The 15,003-nt window shown below is 40.7% G+C and overlaps 1 protein-coding gene and 1 long non-coding RNA gene across 5 annotated transcripts in view; one reads left to right on the forward strand and one right to left on the reverse strand.

Annotated features, from left to right (window-relative positions):
* Positions 1–15,003, forward strand: part of SYNJ1 (synaptojanin 1) — a 53,709-nt gene that overhangs the window by 12,659 nt on the left and 26,047 nt on the right. For all 4 annotated transcript variants that reach the window (XM_081907969.1, XM_081907970.1, XM_081907971.1 and 1 more), the window contains exons 5-13: positions 5,472–5,697; positions 7,057–7,140; positions 8,149–8,210; positions 8,668–8,764; positions 9,139–9,308; positions 10,229–10,310; positions 10,772–10,924; positions 13,627–13,792; positions 14,980–15,003. In XM_081907969.1, the coding sequence (XP_081764095.1) occupies positions 5,472–5,697; positions 7,057–7,140; positions 8,149–8,210; positions 8,668–8,764; positions 9,139–9,308; positions 10,229–10,310; positions 10,772–10,924; positions 13,627–13,792; positions 14,980–15,003 (1,064 nt within the window). The remainder of the gene's footprint in view (positions 1–5,471; positions 5,698–7,056; positions 7,141–8,148; positions 8,211–8,667; positions 8,765–9,138; positions 9,309–10,228; positions 10,311–10,771; positions 10,925–13,626; positions 13,793–14,979) is intronic.
* The window catches only part of LOC309368218, a 34,287-nt gene continuing 27,477 nt past the window's right edge, over positions 8,194–15,003 (reverse strand). Inside the window, exons 3-4 of the long non-coding RNA XR_014167646.1 lie at positions 13,338–13,470; positions 8,194–8,305 (exon numbers count right to left, since the gene is read on the reverse strand). This is a non-coding gene — a long non-coding RNA (uncharacterized lncRNA). The remainder of the gene's footprint in view (positions 8,306–13,337; positions 13,471–15,003) is intronic.

Raw genomic sequence — 15,003 nt, forward strand, 5'->3', positions numbered from 1 at the left:
AGCACCAGATACAGACTATCCCTTTAAGTAACCCCTTGCAGGTGACTACGATTGACGGCAGAGAGCTGTTGGGGGGAGAAGTTAGCCAACAGACTGTCCCGATGATAATGAGAGTGGCAAGGCACACCGAACAGATAGCGTTTAATGTGGCCATCCTGGGAGGAGCGCCCATCATTTTGGGGATGAGCTGGCTGGCGCTACACGATCCGCTAGTGGGCTGGCATCAGAGGGTGGTCTCCTTTGGGTCAGCGCATTGCCTAGAACACTGCAAGGAGGGGAAGGTTTCGGGAGGAGACAGAGTCACCCTAGCGGGGATGGAAGTGATGGACAAAGGGAAGGTGCCCCCGCAATACGCAGATCTGAGCAACGTATTCAGCGAAAGGGAAGCAGACAAACTGCCACCGCATAGACCCTTTGACTGTCAAATCAACCTACTCCCAGGGGCCCAACTCCCAGTAGGCAAGCTGTACGCCATGTCAGACAGGGAGATGCAGGAGCTGAGGGAGTTCATTGACAAAAACTTGAAGCGAGGTTTCATCAGAGAGTCCCGAGCGGTGGGGGGCAGCCCAGTGTTCTTTGTGGACAAAAAGAACACAGACAAACCGAGACTGGTGTGTGACTTCAGGGCCCTCAATGCAGTGTCGGAGCCCCTGGCTTTCCCTATGCCCCGAATTGATGACATTTTGACCAGAGTAAGGAAGGGAAAGATTTTTACAAAACTGGACCTGCGGGGGGCGTACAATCTGATACGCATAAGGAAGGGAGATGAATGGAAGACCACCATGTTTACCCCGTTGGGAGCCTTTGAATACCTCGTTATGCCCTTCGGTCTACAAGGGGGCTCCACGTGTTTTCAAGCTTTTATAAACCACGTTCTGGGACCTTTGCTCTACAAGAATTGTGTGGCCTTTTTAGACGACGTGTTGGTGTATTCGGAAAATGAGGAACAGCATGTGAGGGACGTTCGAGAAGTGTTGGGCAGGCTGCAAGCCAACCAGCTGTGGGTGAAACTGGAGAAGTGCCAGTTTCATACCAAGGAGGTGGAATTCCTGGGGTACCGCTTGTCAGACAAGGGATTGGCCATGGATCCAGGCAAGGTCCAAGCGGTACTGGAATGGAAGACACCGAAGACCAAGAAGGACGTGCAAAGATTCTTGGGATTTGGGAACTTTTATCGGAAGTTCATCAAGAACTTTGCCCACTTGACGGCGCCCATCACCGTCTCAGCAGCAAGAAGAAATTTGTTTGGACGGCAGAGGCGGATCGAGCCTTTGAAGAACTGAAAAGGGCTTTCGCCTCGGAAGAACAACTTCTGCATGTGGATTTACGAAAACCCATGAGAGTGGAAACAGATGCATCCGACCGGGCGGTAGGGGCGGTCCTTCTTCAACCGGGGAGGAGTGCGTCGGAGTGGAGACCGTGTGCCTTCTTCTCGCGGAAGCTGAATAAGTCCGAGAGGAATTACACGGTGTATGACAGGGAACTACTTGCCATTCACGAAGCATTCCGGAGGTGGAGACATTTATTAATTGGGGCACAACACAAGGTGCAAGTGTGCACCGACCACAAAAATTTAGAGTATTGGAGAACAGCTCGAGTGCTCAACCAACGACAAGTGAGATGGGCACAGGAATTCTCCAAATTTAACTTTGAGATTTGTTATGTGCCAGGCCCAGAAAACGTCAGGGCGGACGCGCTCTCACGCAAACCAGAATATTGGGAAGGGGAGGGGGTGATCGAAGAGAGACATGTCATCCCGGAGGACCGCTGGGTGTGTGGGGCGGCGATGGTGGGGCAACGAGAACTGGTGGAGGAAACGGAAAATGATGAATATGCCCAGGATAAGCTCAGAGGTCTCAGGGGGGAGGGCGAGAGCCCCAGAGGTTTTGAGGAAAGAAATGGGGCATTGTATTACAAAGGGGCACTGTATATACCCGAAGGTGAATTGAGGGGGAGAGTACTCAAGCAGTTGCATGATAGCCCCACGGCGGGACATTTTGGGCAACACAAGACCATGTGGTTGGTTACCAGGGAATTTTGGTGGCCTAAGGTGAGGGAAGATGTAAGGGAGTATGTAAGAGGGTGTGACCAATGTCAGCGAGCCAAAGGGGAAAGAAGGGCGCCGGCAGGGTTATTAGAACCTTTACCCACACCAGAACGGCCTTGGGAAGCGATATCAATAGATTTTATGACGGATCTGCCAAGGTCCAAGGGGAAAACAGCCATCATGGTAGTAGTAGACCTGTTAACTAAGATGTGCCACTTTGTAGCATGCTCACATGCAGTCACAGCGGAAGAAACGGCGAAGTTGTTTGTGGAACATATCTTTAGGTTGCACGGGGCTCCCTCGAGGGTGATCTCAGATCGAGGCAAACAATTTACTTCCAGGTTCTGGAGGAAGCTCATGAGCTTGTTACACGTGGAAGTCAATTTTTCAACTGCCCGGCACCCTGAAACCAACGGGCAGGCGGAAAGGGCAAATGGCATTCTTCAACAATATCTTAGGTGTTATGTCAATGACAGAGAGAACGATTGGGTCGAAAAGTTGGCGTTGGCAGAATTTGCCTACAATAATGCGGAGAATGTGTCCACAGGGATGAGTCCCTTTTTGGCTAATTACGGGTGTCACCCCAGGGCATTTCCAGGGGAAGGAGGGGAGAGATGGAGCGTCCCAGCGGCTGAACATTTTGTAGAAGAGATGGAAGCCATCCATCAGCAGCTCCAGCTCAACTTAGAAAGGGCTAAGGCACAATATAAGAAGCAGGCAGACAAGAACAGAAGGGAAGGTGAAACCATAAGGGTGGGGGATCAAGTGTGGTTGTCAACCCAAGGGTTGCCGTTCAAAGGGGGTTGTAAGAAACTGAGGCCCAGAAGATTGGGACCCTTTGAGGTGATTCAGCAGGTCAACCCGGTAGCTTTCAAACTCCGATTACCCAATCACATGAAATTGCACCCAGTGTTCCACAGGTCGTTACTGTCACCATACAGGGGAGGAGGTGAAGGGGAGCACGTCAGGGGACCAGCCTTGGAAGAGAGGGAACGCCGCAACCATGTAGCGGAAATCCTCGATTCCAGGTGGAAGGGAAATCAGGTGGAGTATTTAGTGGCGTGGGAAGGGGAACCGGAGTCAGAAAACACCTGGGTAAGTGCGCAGGAAGTCAATGACGAGGTTTTAACAGAAACGTTCCATCAAAGGTTCCCGAGGAAACCTCAGCCGATAGCAAGGTTTAGGAGGGAGTATTTCGGCACCACCGATGAGGAAGAGGAAATGGAAGGGTTCGCGGAGTCGGAGTTGGAAGAGGGAGTGGACTCTGATGACGAAGAGTACCTAGAGAGTAGGAACAGCAACAAGTGGAAGGAAGTGTTCGCGACGTCGGAAGATGAGGGAGGTTCTTTCAAGGGTTTTACCTCCTCACCGCCAGTAGGAGAGGAGACGGGAGGGGGTGAAGGGGGCCCTGGAGGGGAGGTGGATGTCAGGGAACTGACATCTAAAGCGCCGGAGGCGCAAAGGCTCACTGAGGGTGAGAGAGCAGTAGCAGCGGAAGAGGGAACCAGTAGAGGGCGAGCAAGAACTCCAAGGGAAAGTGAGTCGGAGGGATGGCTCAGAGACGCTTCAAGCGAAACCAGTGGGGAGGTCTCAGGACCTCCTATAGGGACACCCACACCTCGACGGAAACTGTCATGCCGAGAGGCCAGACGACGTGTTTCCGTTAAGGAGCTTTTATGTTGGAAACGTTTCCGAAAGCAGCCACTTTCGGATTCTACTAGTGATTGACGCAGCCATGCTGGAGGGGCTCCGTCACAGGCAGAGGTTTGAAAGCCTGATCAAACTCTGAGGGACTTGCATTTTACGCACAAGCAGCTCATCGTCCCATCACAGTGTTTAATGTTTTTATGAGTATTAATATGGGCAAATCACACACAAATACAGTATATACACAGAATGAACCATTTTGCAAACTCATGCTTAGCTGTTCTGGGAAATACTTTACAAGTGTTAAAAGGAGAAGTGAAAACCCAGTATTCGCATTAAGTTCAAATGATTGCAGTCACAGATACTAGTAACTTAAAAATATTTGTTTTGTGCTTGTTCAGCTATACACAGAGAATTCTGTCTCTTTTTATAGAATAGTCATTGTTATAATAGTGTAAACTATTAGATGCCTTCTCTAATATTCAAGGTTGTGTACATTTAGCGAATTCTGTACAAGTTTAGCAGGACAGAATTTGAAATTTAGGGAAATTAATTATACAGGATAAGAATTTCAGTACTTTTAGAAAGCAAGTTCCTAAGGAAAAGATAAAGAAAGCAAAGGAATGGATGCAATGATAACGCCTCCAATTTTTAAACACAAGTAACATTCTAGTCCTACATGACTCCATTATTCTTCCTGTGATTAGAAGAAGCAGAATACAAAGTAAGTAGCCTTTGTAGCTAAAACATTTTCAATATTCAACGTTCTGCACAGAATACAAATTTCTTGTACTTGCATGATACATTCATGAAACAATCAGAGCCCCAAGAAGCTGTTCACTTACCTCAATGAATTATCTCTTAACCGTCCAAGCTGCTTCTAATATACTAATGACACTAGATCTATCTAAGCTGGCAAAAATAGTGGAGATTGTGCTTAAAAGTGGGGTTCGCTGACCCCACCAAAAAACCCCTGCTTTTATTTGAACTGTGATCACCTGATAGTTTGAATATCAGGATTGCTTCTATAGAGAAACATCAGTGGGCCCTTTGTCTACTTTTGGAGTCCCAGACACTTTTAAAAGGATCACCTCCCCAAAAGACATATTCTGAACTGGAGTTTAGTACTGCTTTGGGAATGCTGTGGTCTCTTGGTAACATCAGGAACACTGTTCAATATCTGGATCAGCATATTTATCTGAGATGGGTGTGGATTGCTGCCCAGGGCTGTGACACTTAGTTTCTGTAACATCCACACATGAAATTGTCAGACGCAGGCATCGAGGGGGAAATCCTTTTTCAACTGGAGGTGATTTTACACATGTGAAATGTACATGATTGTTTCAGATTTACGTTATTTACGCTAACTCCACTCTCCAAAAAACTCTCTGTAGTTCAATAACCAGTATCTTCTCTGAAACTGGAAGCTTGCACTGTGAGAAATTCTAATTTATGATGTCTCTTTATGCTGCCACTTCGCTACTAGAATGTGCAGGTTAGCCAGCCTAGTGAAACTGGACTTTCTGAAATGTAATTTGCTGAATGTTTGTTTTTACCTTTTCCCTTAATCTTTCCTGGACTATGTTTATTGCTTTGAAAGTCATTACAGAAGACTTGCATAATTTAGAATAGTTTAAAATGGCTCTGTGCTCCACTTAAGCATACTTGCTTATATATGCATGCCATTATGTTTACAATGATATTTTAGTCTTCAGTGCTTCTTATGTTATATTGAAATTCCTCCAGCTAATGTTAATCTGAATCACTTCTTCAATAGGAATCAATCACTGCACCTTCATCTTAAACATTATGGAGTCAACTGTGATGAATGGCTGTTGCGTCTCATGTGTGGAGGAGTGGAGATCAGAACAATTTATGCAGCTCACAAGCAAGCAAAGGCTTGCATCATTTCACGGTTAAGCTGTGAACGAGCTGGGACCAGATTTAATGTTAGAGGAACAAATGATGATGGTCATGTGGCAAATTTTGTTGAAACTGAACAGGTATGACCTATGCACTATATTACTGCTTTGCATTATTCTCACTAAAATATACAAATAGGGGTTATGCATTGCTTGGTACAAGGCGTGACATCTAGTTTACATATTTAGCACATAAGGCTATCCCAACTTGACTTCTACCTGCTGCCAACTGCAGTTATTTTGTATATAATAGTCTTGAACACATTGGCTACCAAACCTACATTTGTGGTAGACAGGTTGCACTTCTTGTATCATAACCATGTTATGGAATGGTAATGCTCAGCTGGTGAAAATGAGGACTGTTTCCACAATTCAGATCTACCCCTTTGTTAAAACTAAAAAACCATTGTTGAGACAGTATCTCATCCTTCCAATCTTAATAGTAGACATCAGTACATTTTCCATGACATGCTAATCCAAGCCATGGTTTAGCATGGATGCCTGGCTGCACAGGTTCTCAGGGATGTGGTGGTGGCTGCTTTGCTCTTCCCCAGTTTTTTTCTGCAGCATTCACTAAGCCATGGTATAGAAAATATACATTATTTATTTATACATACATACATACATACATACATACATACATACATACATAATGTTGTTTGTAAGCCACCTTTCCATAGATAAAATCATGCTCAAGGTGGCTTACAGCATGAATAAATACATACAGTAATTACAAAGATAACAAAAGTAGTCATAAGCAATAAAACATCCAAAAGGACACAACCAAATCATACAATTGTATTATTCTTGTTGTTGTTGTTGTTGTTGTTGTTAAATCATCATAAAGTCTAAAATAAAGATATAAAAAAATCAAAATATACAAAAATCAGTGGCAGCATTCCCTGTGCCAAAAAGAAACCCTAAATAACACCCCAACCCAAAAGTCTGTTCAGTAGCCTCAGCTTTTATATATTTACAAAATGTATTAATTGTTTAACATTTAAACATTTTGAAGCAATGTACAACAGGGGTTTCATAAAATCAAAACATAACATAAAGAAGAGCATAAAATATAAAATATTCTGCTGCTGTCACTGAGATCCAACAGAACAGATTAGTATTACACTAATTGCCTGTATACTGTAAGCCATCATTTATCACAATATATTATTTCCACAGTTGCCTATTTCATATGGATTAATACATAGATTATGTAGCTAGAAAATGATCTCATTTTTTTCATTAAAATCACTTTGCATTGGAGCAACCTTGGTGCAAAGCTTTCAAATTTCTTTTTTTTTTTTTTGGGCCTTAGATGATGTTGGGCAGAATAAATTTTAATGTGTGGGCAAATGGTATGGAATAATTTGAACAAAGTTTCTGCTTAAGGTAACTAATTGCTTAAGACAACTAATACAATAAGTTTTATTTCTCCAACAGGTGATATTTCTAGATGAATGTGTGTCATCCTTTATACAAATTCGTGGATCTGTTCCATTATTTTGGGAGCAACCTGGCTTACAAGTATGAGGACTATATCTTTTCTCAAATTGCATTTCCCCATATTAGTTGAAGTCTTCTACCACCTTTTTCAAGAATCAGAGCTCAGTAATTTAAGGAGAACATGTTATACATAAAAATCAGTGTCATGTAGGACATAGTAGGAAAACATTGTTTAAATTGCAACTGTTTGGTCAGCAGAAGTGAAAGCGGCTTCAAGCCTATTCCTGTTTGCCTCAAGTGACCTTAAACTATGTCGACTCTTAGATTTATATGATTTTCTTTATTTTTATTGATCAGAAATGTACCTGACAGAGCAATCCAAAACCCTGGCTGGGAGCAGTTGATCCACCACTGCACCTGAAACTCTGGGAGGGGCAGGGTGTGTTGGGAGGACAGTTTCTTGGAGTGGGGGGTGCTGCACAGCTGAGGGACCCAAAGATCCATGGCACTTTGAATCATGGTCTCTGCCCCAAAAAGTTTGGGCATCTTCAGTCACAGGGCCCACTGTTGAAGGCCAGCAGGGAGACAGATGTTCACCATCCTAACTCCCCCAGCTATCAACGTTTGGAGCAGGGAGTGGTAGTGGTAGGATTGTATTGTAAGTACAGTGGTACCTCAGTTTTTGAACATAATCCATTCCGGAAGACCATTCGAGTTCGGAAACGTTCGAAAATCAAAAACTCAAAATGGAAATCTCAGTATGGAAAACTCAGTACGGAAGCCACGTTTCCAGTTCAACTTCCGAGGCGCGTTCGAAAACCGAAGCATTTACTTCTGGGTTTACGTCGTTCAAGTTCTGAAACATTTGTCAGCGGAGACGGTCAAAAACTGAGGTACCACTGTGTTATAATAGAAGTGAGGAAAGAAAAATTAAAAAAACCAGAAGCGCTATGCTCTTGTGTCTTTTAAAATTACTGCACAGTGTAATAATTTGAGTGCTTTATTAATAAAATTTGATTACATCCAAAAGGTTTGTGGAACAATAATGCATGCAATTTTTTAAAGAACTTGAACATTCTTTCGTCTCAGGTTGGATCTCATCGTGTCAGAATGTCAAGAGGATTTGAAGCAAATGCACCAGCGTTTGACAGGTAAAAGTCCTTTCTTCCTTCCAGCAGGAGCTATTCCTTTTAAGTACTCTAGTAGGCAATATTTCCACGAAGTTCTTAAATGCATGAGTGACCCACTGGGAATGGGATGAAATAATACATGTACATTGTTAAAGATTAGCATGTACATTGTTAAACTAAAGTAACAAATGAAAGGTTTAAAATGTGATTCTTATGAACTTAAAAGCCATATTTCCATTTTCTGTTGAGGGGGATTCATCTGTGTTAGGAGTGAATTCTACATTGTATGTAAGTTGTCACAATACTTATACTGGTTTGGGTTTTCTCTTGTGGCTGATTTCATAATTTCATTCATCCTTTTAGCTGCTCTTTTGCCTTTTCAATATAAGTGGTTAAATATGATGTGTGTATTCCATTCATTGATTTAAAGATGCTATTTACTAGATCCAATAATAATAGATTTCCCCCCACCTTGTAGGCACTTTCATACCCTTAAAAATCTATATGGCAAGCAAATAATTGTGAATCTTCTTGGCTCAAAAGAAGGGGAGCATATGCTCAGCAAAGCCTTTCAGGTAAAATATGATCTAGACCTATTTTGTAAAGGAAAATCTTGTCTCATAAATGGCAAATAATTATCTCAGTTTCAGTATAGAAGTAATTTCATTAATGTTGTGTTATTTGACTTTTAATAAAAAGAATGTGATTTTGTAAATCAAAAGCTGATTAAGGACCACTTCAAATGTAATTTTCTTCAAGCATAGCTCTGTCTAGAAATTAATATATTACAAATATTGCAATAACAGAATAGATGTTAAAACCAGAATAGATGTTAAAACCAATTGGCAGTATCACATTTTTTGCTACTACCAAAATCTTGTTCCATGACATCTATATCCCATTTGTTGCTAATATATTTGTTTCTCCTTTCTTCCACCAACTTCCTCAGAGCCATTTGAAAGCTTCTGAACATGCTGATGACATCAAAATGGTGAACTTTGACTATCATCAAATGGTCAAGGGTGGAAAGGCAGAAAAACTACATAGCGTTCTTAAACCACAGATCCAGAAATTCTTAGAGTGTGGATTTTTTTACTTCGATGGAAACGAAGTTCAAAGGTTTGGATACTTGTCTTCTGTTACCAGATACAGCTGGTTTAGCACTTTTGGAAATGAAAGAAGAGTCAGAAAAGGGGAACTACTTTTTTTAATAAAAAAAAGTTGAGACTACTTATTTATGAGGAAAATGACTGAACATTCTGCAGTTGTAACACATATCCACAATGAAAATTCTGTCTTCCCTTCACTTGTTTGCTTTAATCAGTTTGGTGTGGCACCTGCACCAAATTTAACCAGGGGTTGAAGAAAGTTCTGATTAATACGTGGTTAATCTTAGTGCAGTAATGTTAAACCGGTGTTAAAACCAAGTAAAGAAGCTATTCATATGGGGGGGGGGTGTGTGCATGTGATCACCCTAGCCTTAAAACCCAAGTGTTGAGCTTTAGGAATGGTCTGATACATTTTCATAAAGCCATAGCTTCAAGCAAAAAGCAAAAGCTGCATTTTTTACTACCAAGCCAGAATTATTTTGTATTTATTTTGAATTTCCATAGAGCCAGTTAAAAGGGGGTAGTGGAAATTAGAGTCTTTTGGCACTGTACTGTTTCTAAAATGCATTGATTGCAGTGGGGGACGTGGAGTGAAATCTGACAGTGTGTTTTTTGGCCTTTAAGTTGAGTTCATATGAAGTCATTTAATCGTTGTTTTTTCAAAATACCATTCCTTTAAAAAAAAGTAGAACATTATTCAAAATTATTCATTTATTAAAATAAACGAATACATCTGAATGTGCTATGGCATGGCTTTTTTATTTTTTTAACTCCAAAAACCTAGTGGGTAAAATAGTGGGTAAAGCTTGTGTTGATAGGTATTTGGCTAATGATCATACTTCTGTTTAGTACCTTGGTTAAAGTTTTGTTTAAAGTTTTGTGTGTTGTGTGCAATTTTAAAATTGTGTGTTTGTTGTATACTTGGCACAGAACTCAAAGTGGTACTATAAGAACAAACTGCTTGGATTGTCTGGATAGAACAAATTCTGTGCAGGCATTTGTTGGCTTAGAGGTAAGAATATAAAGGTTTAGAAGTGTTTTAATGTTGACATTTGAAAAGTTCACATACTGTTCAGGTGTTGCTTGACCTGTGTTCCTCTCACACTATGGGACTTCTTCTTCCTCTTCTCTTCCTGCGTGTCCTCAAAATCTGCTTCAGAAGGTCCCCCAACCCTCTGCAACAGATTTTGAGAGTACATAAGGGGCTGCTGGCAAGAGCAGGGGAATTTTTATTGCACAAGAGGAAGTTGGTTGCACAAGCAGAACAGCAGTGTTGGATACAATCATAATTATTTCTTATATTATTCTGTAAAGTGCCTTGTCCACTGATAGCTTTATATTAATTTAAACTGTACAAATCTATAGTTTCTTAACCAGAAAAAAAGGGAAAACCAAACCAATTGAAAGCTTTCAAAAATATGTTTTAATGCAGATTCGTATTTACCTTTGGTTTTGCCTTCCACATTTTTGCAGATGCTGTCAAAACAACTAGAAGTTTTAGGTTTAGCTGAAAAACCTCAATTGGTTACTCGATTCCAGGAAGTTTTTCGTTCCATGTGGTCTGTTAATGGTGACTCAGTCAGTAAAATATATGCTGGAACTGGAGCTCTTGAAGGAAAAGCGAAGGTAAGTAATGTTTTTAGTAGTAAAATTTGAATATTGTAATTCTCAAGGGCAAAATAGTGTTCTTGTATACAACTGTTATTTTCCAATCTTTTAAGTGTCTGGGTATGAGTTTTCCATTATTTCTCACTGTTTTCTACTGAATGTTGAAGCAGGCTCTGTTTTTATCTACTAGTCTTGAATCGGCATGTTTCAACTAAAAACTTCACTCACTTCATTCCCTGCAGTACTTTATTTAACTTTAGTCATTTATCCAAAGTTCATCTAAAATGTCTGAGCCAAAAATCAAGGTTTATTCCTAGGTTTTGTAGATGAAGCTATTACCTTGCACCCCACAGTAACTTATTAGTCCTGATATTATTTTTTTAGAGTTATTTCATTCAAGTTCAAATGCCAAAAAATCTTCTGCTGATACAAAAAGCAATAGTGATGCTGACACAGGCACCAGTAGCTGGTAGTTGCCAATACTCAAACCTAGAGTTCCATGCAAGGTGCCTTTAGTTGGGTAGCGTGTGTATTAGGGCTGGGTGATATATTGAGTCTGTATTGTGATATCAGTTCCATAATTTTTTACCTGGCAATACATTATGAATCATCATGTGTGTGTGTGCATGTGTGCTATGCTAAAATCACGATGTGGGAAAAACCGTGAAGCCAGCCAATTCTTCTTTCAATTCATTCAGCCCCTGTTAACTCAGCCAGCTTGGCTCTCTCCTGCCTCATTCAGGAGGCAGCAAATCACAAGAGCAGGCACCGGCGAATATCGCAGTGCAGGAAAACCCTTGAAGCCAGCCAATGCCTCTACAGAGCTCCATTCTTATTTCAGACATCGTGATATATTGCTATATCACCATGTTTAGCTGGTGATATATCACAAGATTGAAAACCAGATATCACCAAGCCCTACTGTTCGCTTCTACATAGTTCCATCCTTATATCAATATATTGTGATATTTAGCTGGTGACATATCACAATGTTGTAAACTAGATATCACTCAGCCCTAGATTGTGTGTTATATCACACAACAGAATTTGATACAGTATTCTTAGCTATGGTTTTCTATGTATTTTGCTTGTGGCCTTGAAGAATTGTATCTTTCCCGGGCACAAGTGTTAAACAGCAGGTTTTACAATATTTTCATTGCCGGTTTTTGTCTGTTAGTACTTTGCATGTGGGAATGGTGGTTTCTTATGGGTTGTATCCAACTAACTCATTGTGTCCATAGACTGAATCTGCAAGTGCAGCAGAGCTTCTCTTCCCTCTCCTCTCCATGCACTTCCCAGAACTGTTTTGGTCCCCTCCCCCAACTATCCAGAGCAGATTTGGGAGCAGTGCAAGAGTAAGAGTGGGAAGGGAAGTTCCACTGCACACACAGAAGTTGTTATGTGCATGCAGTGATTCAACTGGGTGAAACCTCTGCAGTTTAATCTTAATTGTATTCACCTTTTCAAACTACAACTAACTTGAAATGTGTGTTTAACAGTGATTATTTCAAATTTTAAGTGTTATGTTACTATTTAACATCTTAACTAACTTTTCTTTTGCTTTCCTTTTGGTTCATTTCAATTATTTACCTGATATGTAATTGGTGAGTGTAATTCCCGAATACTGCTAAATGTTGAACGTTGTAAGTGTTTAAATATGTATCACGGCCCAACTTATTGAAGGTACAAAATGCTAAAGATTTGGTTTTAATGACTAGATTCTCCTATACTGAACCTAATCACATTTTTAAATAGAGTTAATTGGTTATTATATGGGTGGGTTTTCTTTTAAAAATACTGCCTGTGAACTAAAGAACTAGTTCAAGCAGGATTAAGGGCTTGTCATGCTCTGTAGAGTATTTGACATTGAACATATCCCTATGCCATATCACAAACTGGTTTTGAATTTTCCTTTCAGTGGCAAAAGTCCTTTGGCATGACGGACTGTTTGAAAAACCCAAGCCCAAATCCCCTTCATTGCAGGCAGCAGTCCTCATGAGCTGGAAGTCTTCAGTTTCAAAATATACATGCAGCACTTGTAACATATAAATCAGCAGCAAAATAGACAGCAGCCAAAAGTAGATTTTTGAGCATACAGCATAGCTAGCCTGATTTCTAAAACGTAATGATTGGGTAGATAGAAATGCAATTTCAATTTATTCAGCTGGTATATTTTTATTTTGTGCATATGGATATGTACCAGTACACATGCATATAATATACATATTATCATAGCATATTGATTTGTGTATAGTATTTCCATACACATTCATGTGTCAATAAAGCTCTGTATATTCCCACTCAATATGTGCTTTGATTGTTACTCATTCCATAGCAGAAGTGACAATTCCTGTAAAAATATAGCATTTAAAAGGACTGGATATTTTTAAAGCACATTTATAAAATATATTTGCATGCAATATATACATACCTTGTGTGTGTCCAATGCTTGTACACACCTCACTATTTTGGGTAAAGGCAAAGTATTGCATGGCTGCTCTGTGTGACTTCTGTCCGCCTCCCATTCTCTTCAAAATTCCTTGGGTTGTGTTTATATTCTCATCCTGCAAAAAAAAAAAAATTCTACTGCAGCATAAACAGAAATGAAATTGGTTTAATACCAGCTTGTTATTAGTAGATTGCAGCCTAAAACTCTATGCTATTTGCCAGTGTTCTGTAAGTAACTTGATAAAATATTTATACATATTCCTCCCTAACAGGCTGGAAAGCTGAAGGATGGTGCACGTTCAGTGACCAGAACAATTCAAAATAATTTTTTTGATAGCTCAAAGCAGGAAGCTATTGACGTTTTGTTGTTGGGAAATACCCTAAATAGTGATTTAGCAGACAAAGCACGGGCTCTCTTAACCACCGGCAGTTTACGTGGTATGTGTTTCTAGGTTCTTAATTTATATGGCAACAATTAGTACTAATAATGCTGTGGTTGGATCCAAAGCTGCCCTTCTGCACTTGCAGAGTTGTTTTACATCTTGTGCTGCTGCATTGTGTAAGAAAACTGCACCTAAATGCAAAGACTTTCTTCCCTTTGCGCAGGCTCTTGCAGAAGGGTGAGAACTTCTTTAGAGCCTCCTTGTTCCATCACTGCACAATTTTTTCTGCTAGCACTTGTGGGCCATCACTAGCATCCATTTTCTTTCTTCTTGCAGTTTTTGGATCCATCCTGATACATTCTGTGTTCAAGTAAAAGTATTATTAATGTCATCTTAATAGCAATCTGTTTATAAATAGTCTGCTCTTTTTAAACTAACAATTTTGGATTACTACTATTGAAGAATCTAGTAGGATAAAGGAATGAATACTTTCCTAATCAGATTTATTAGATAATATGCATTACTTTATACATTCATTGTTAAATATCTTAAGAACATGTATAACAATAAATGCTTATACTTTAAGGCTTGAGCATCTAGATCAGGGGTGTCAAACTCAAATTCATCAGGGGCCGCATCAGCAGTTTGGTCAGCCTCAAAGGGTCGGTTGCTGGAACTGACGGTTTCCTGGAGGTTTCCTGAATGCATGTAAAGTGGAGGTTTCCTGTGTAGAACAGCCGGCACCGCTAGAGGGCAGACGTTCTCTGGCTTGTAGGCTGCCGCGCATGCGCTGAAGAGGCGGCTTTCTTGTGTCCAAAAAAAAAAAAAGCGAGAATAAAAGGTGAAGGCTGGCGGCCGGCGGCGGCTACACGGGCCACATGACGAGGTCTGGCAGGCCGGATTTGGCCCGCGGGCCTTGTGTTTGACACCCGTGATCTAGATCATCTGTTTTGGGAGCCTCAATGGTACTTGCAAAGCTCGGTAAACAAAATTTTGCAGTTCTTTTCAGGGGCGTGTGGCATTACAAAGTCATTGTGAAGTAATGAGAAGCTAAAGTTAGGAACTGCTTCATAGTGTCTAGATGTTTAAGAGTGAGTGGTGCAATTCTGCAGCAACGTGATATAACTGTTCAAAGTTGACATACAAAAGGATTCCTAAAGTGTCCTGGAAACTTAAACTGTTGCTTGGTTAACATATAACATCTCAACTAATTTCTTTTCTTTTCTCCAAATGCATCCATAGTTTCAGAGCAATCATTGCAATCAG

This window comes from Podarcis melisellensis (assembly GCF_964234715.1).
Source record: "Podarcis melisellensis genome assembly, chromosome: 4".
Classification (NCBI taxonomy): Eukaryota; Metazoa; Chordata; class Lepidosauria; order Squamata; family Lacertidae; genus Podarcis; species Podarcis melisellensis.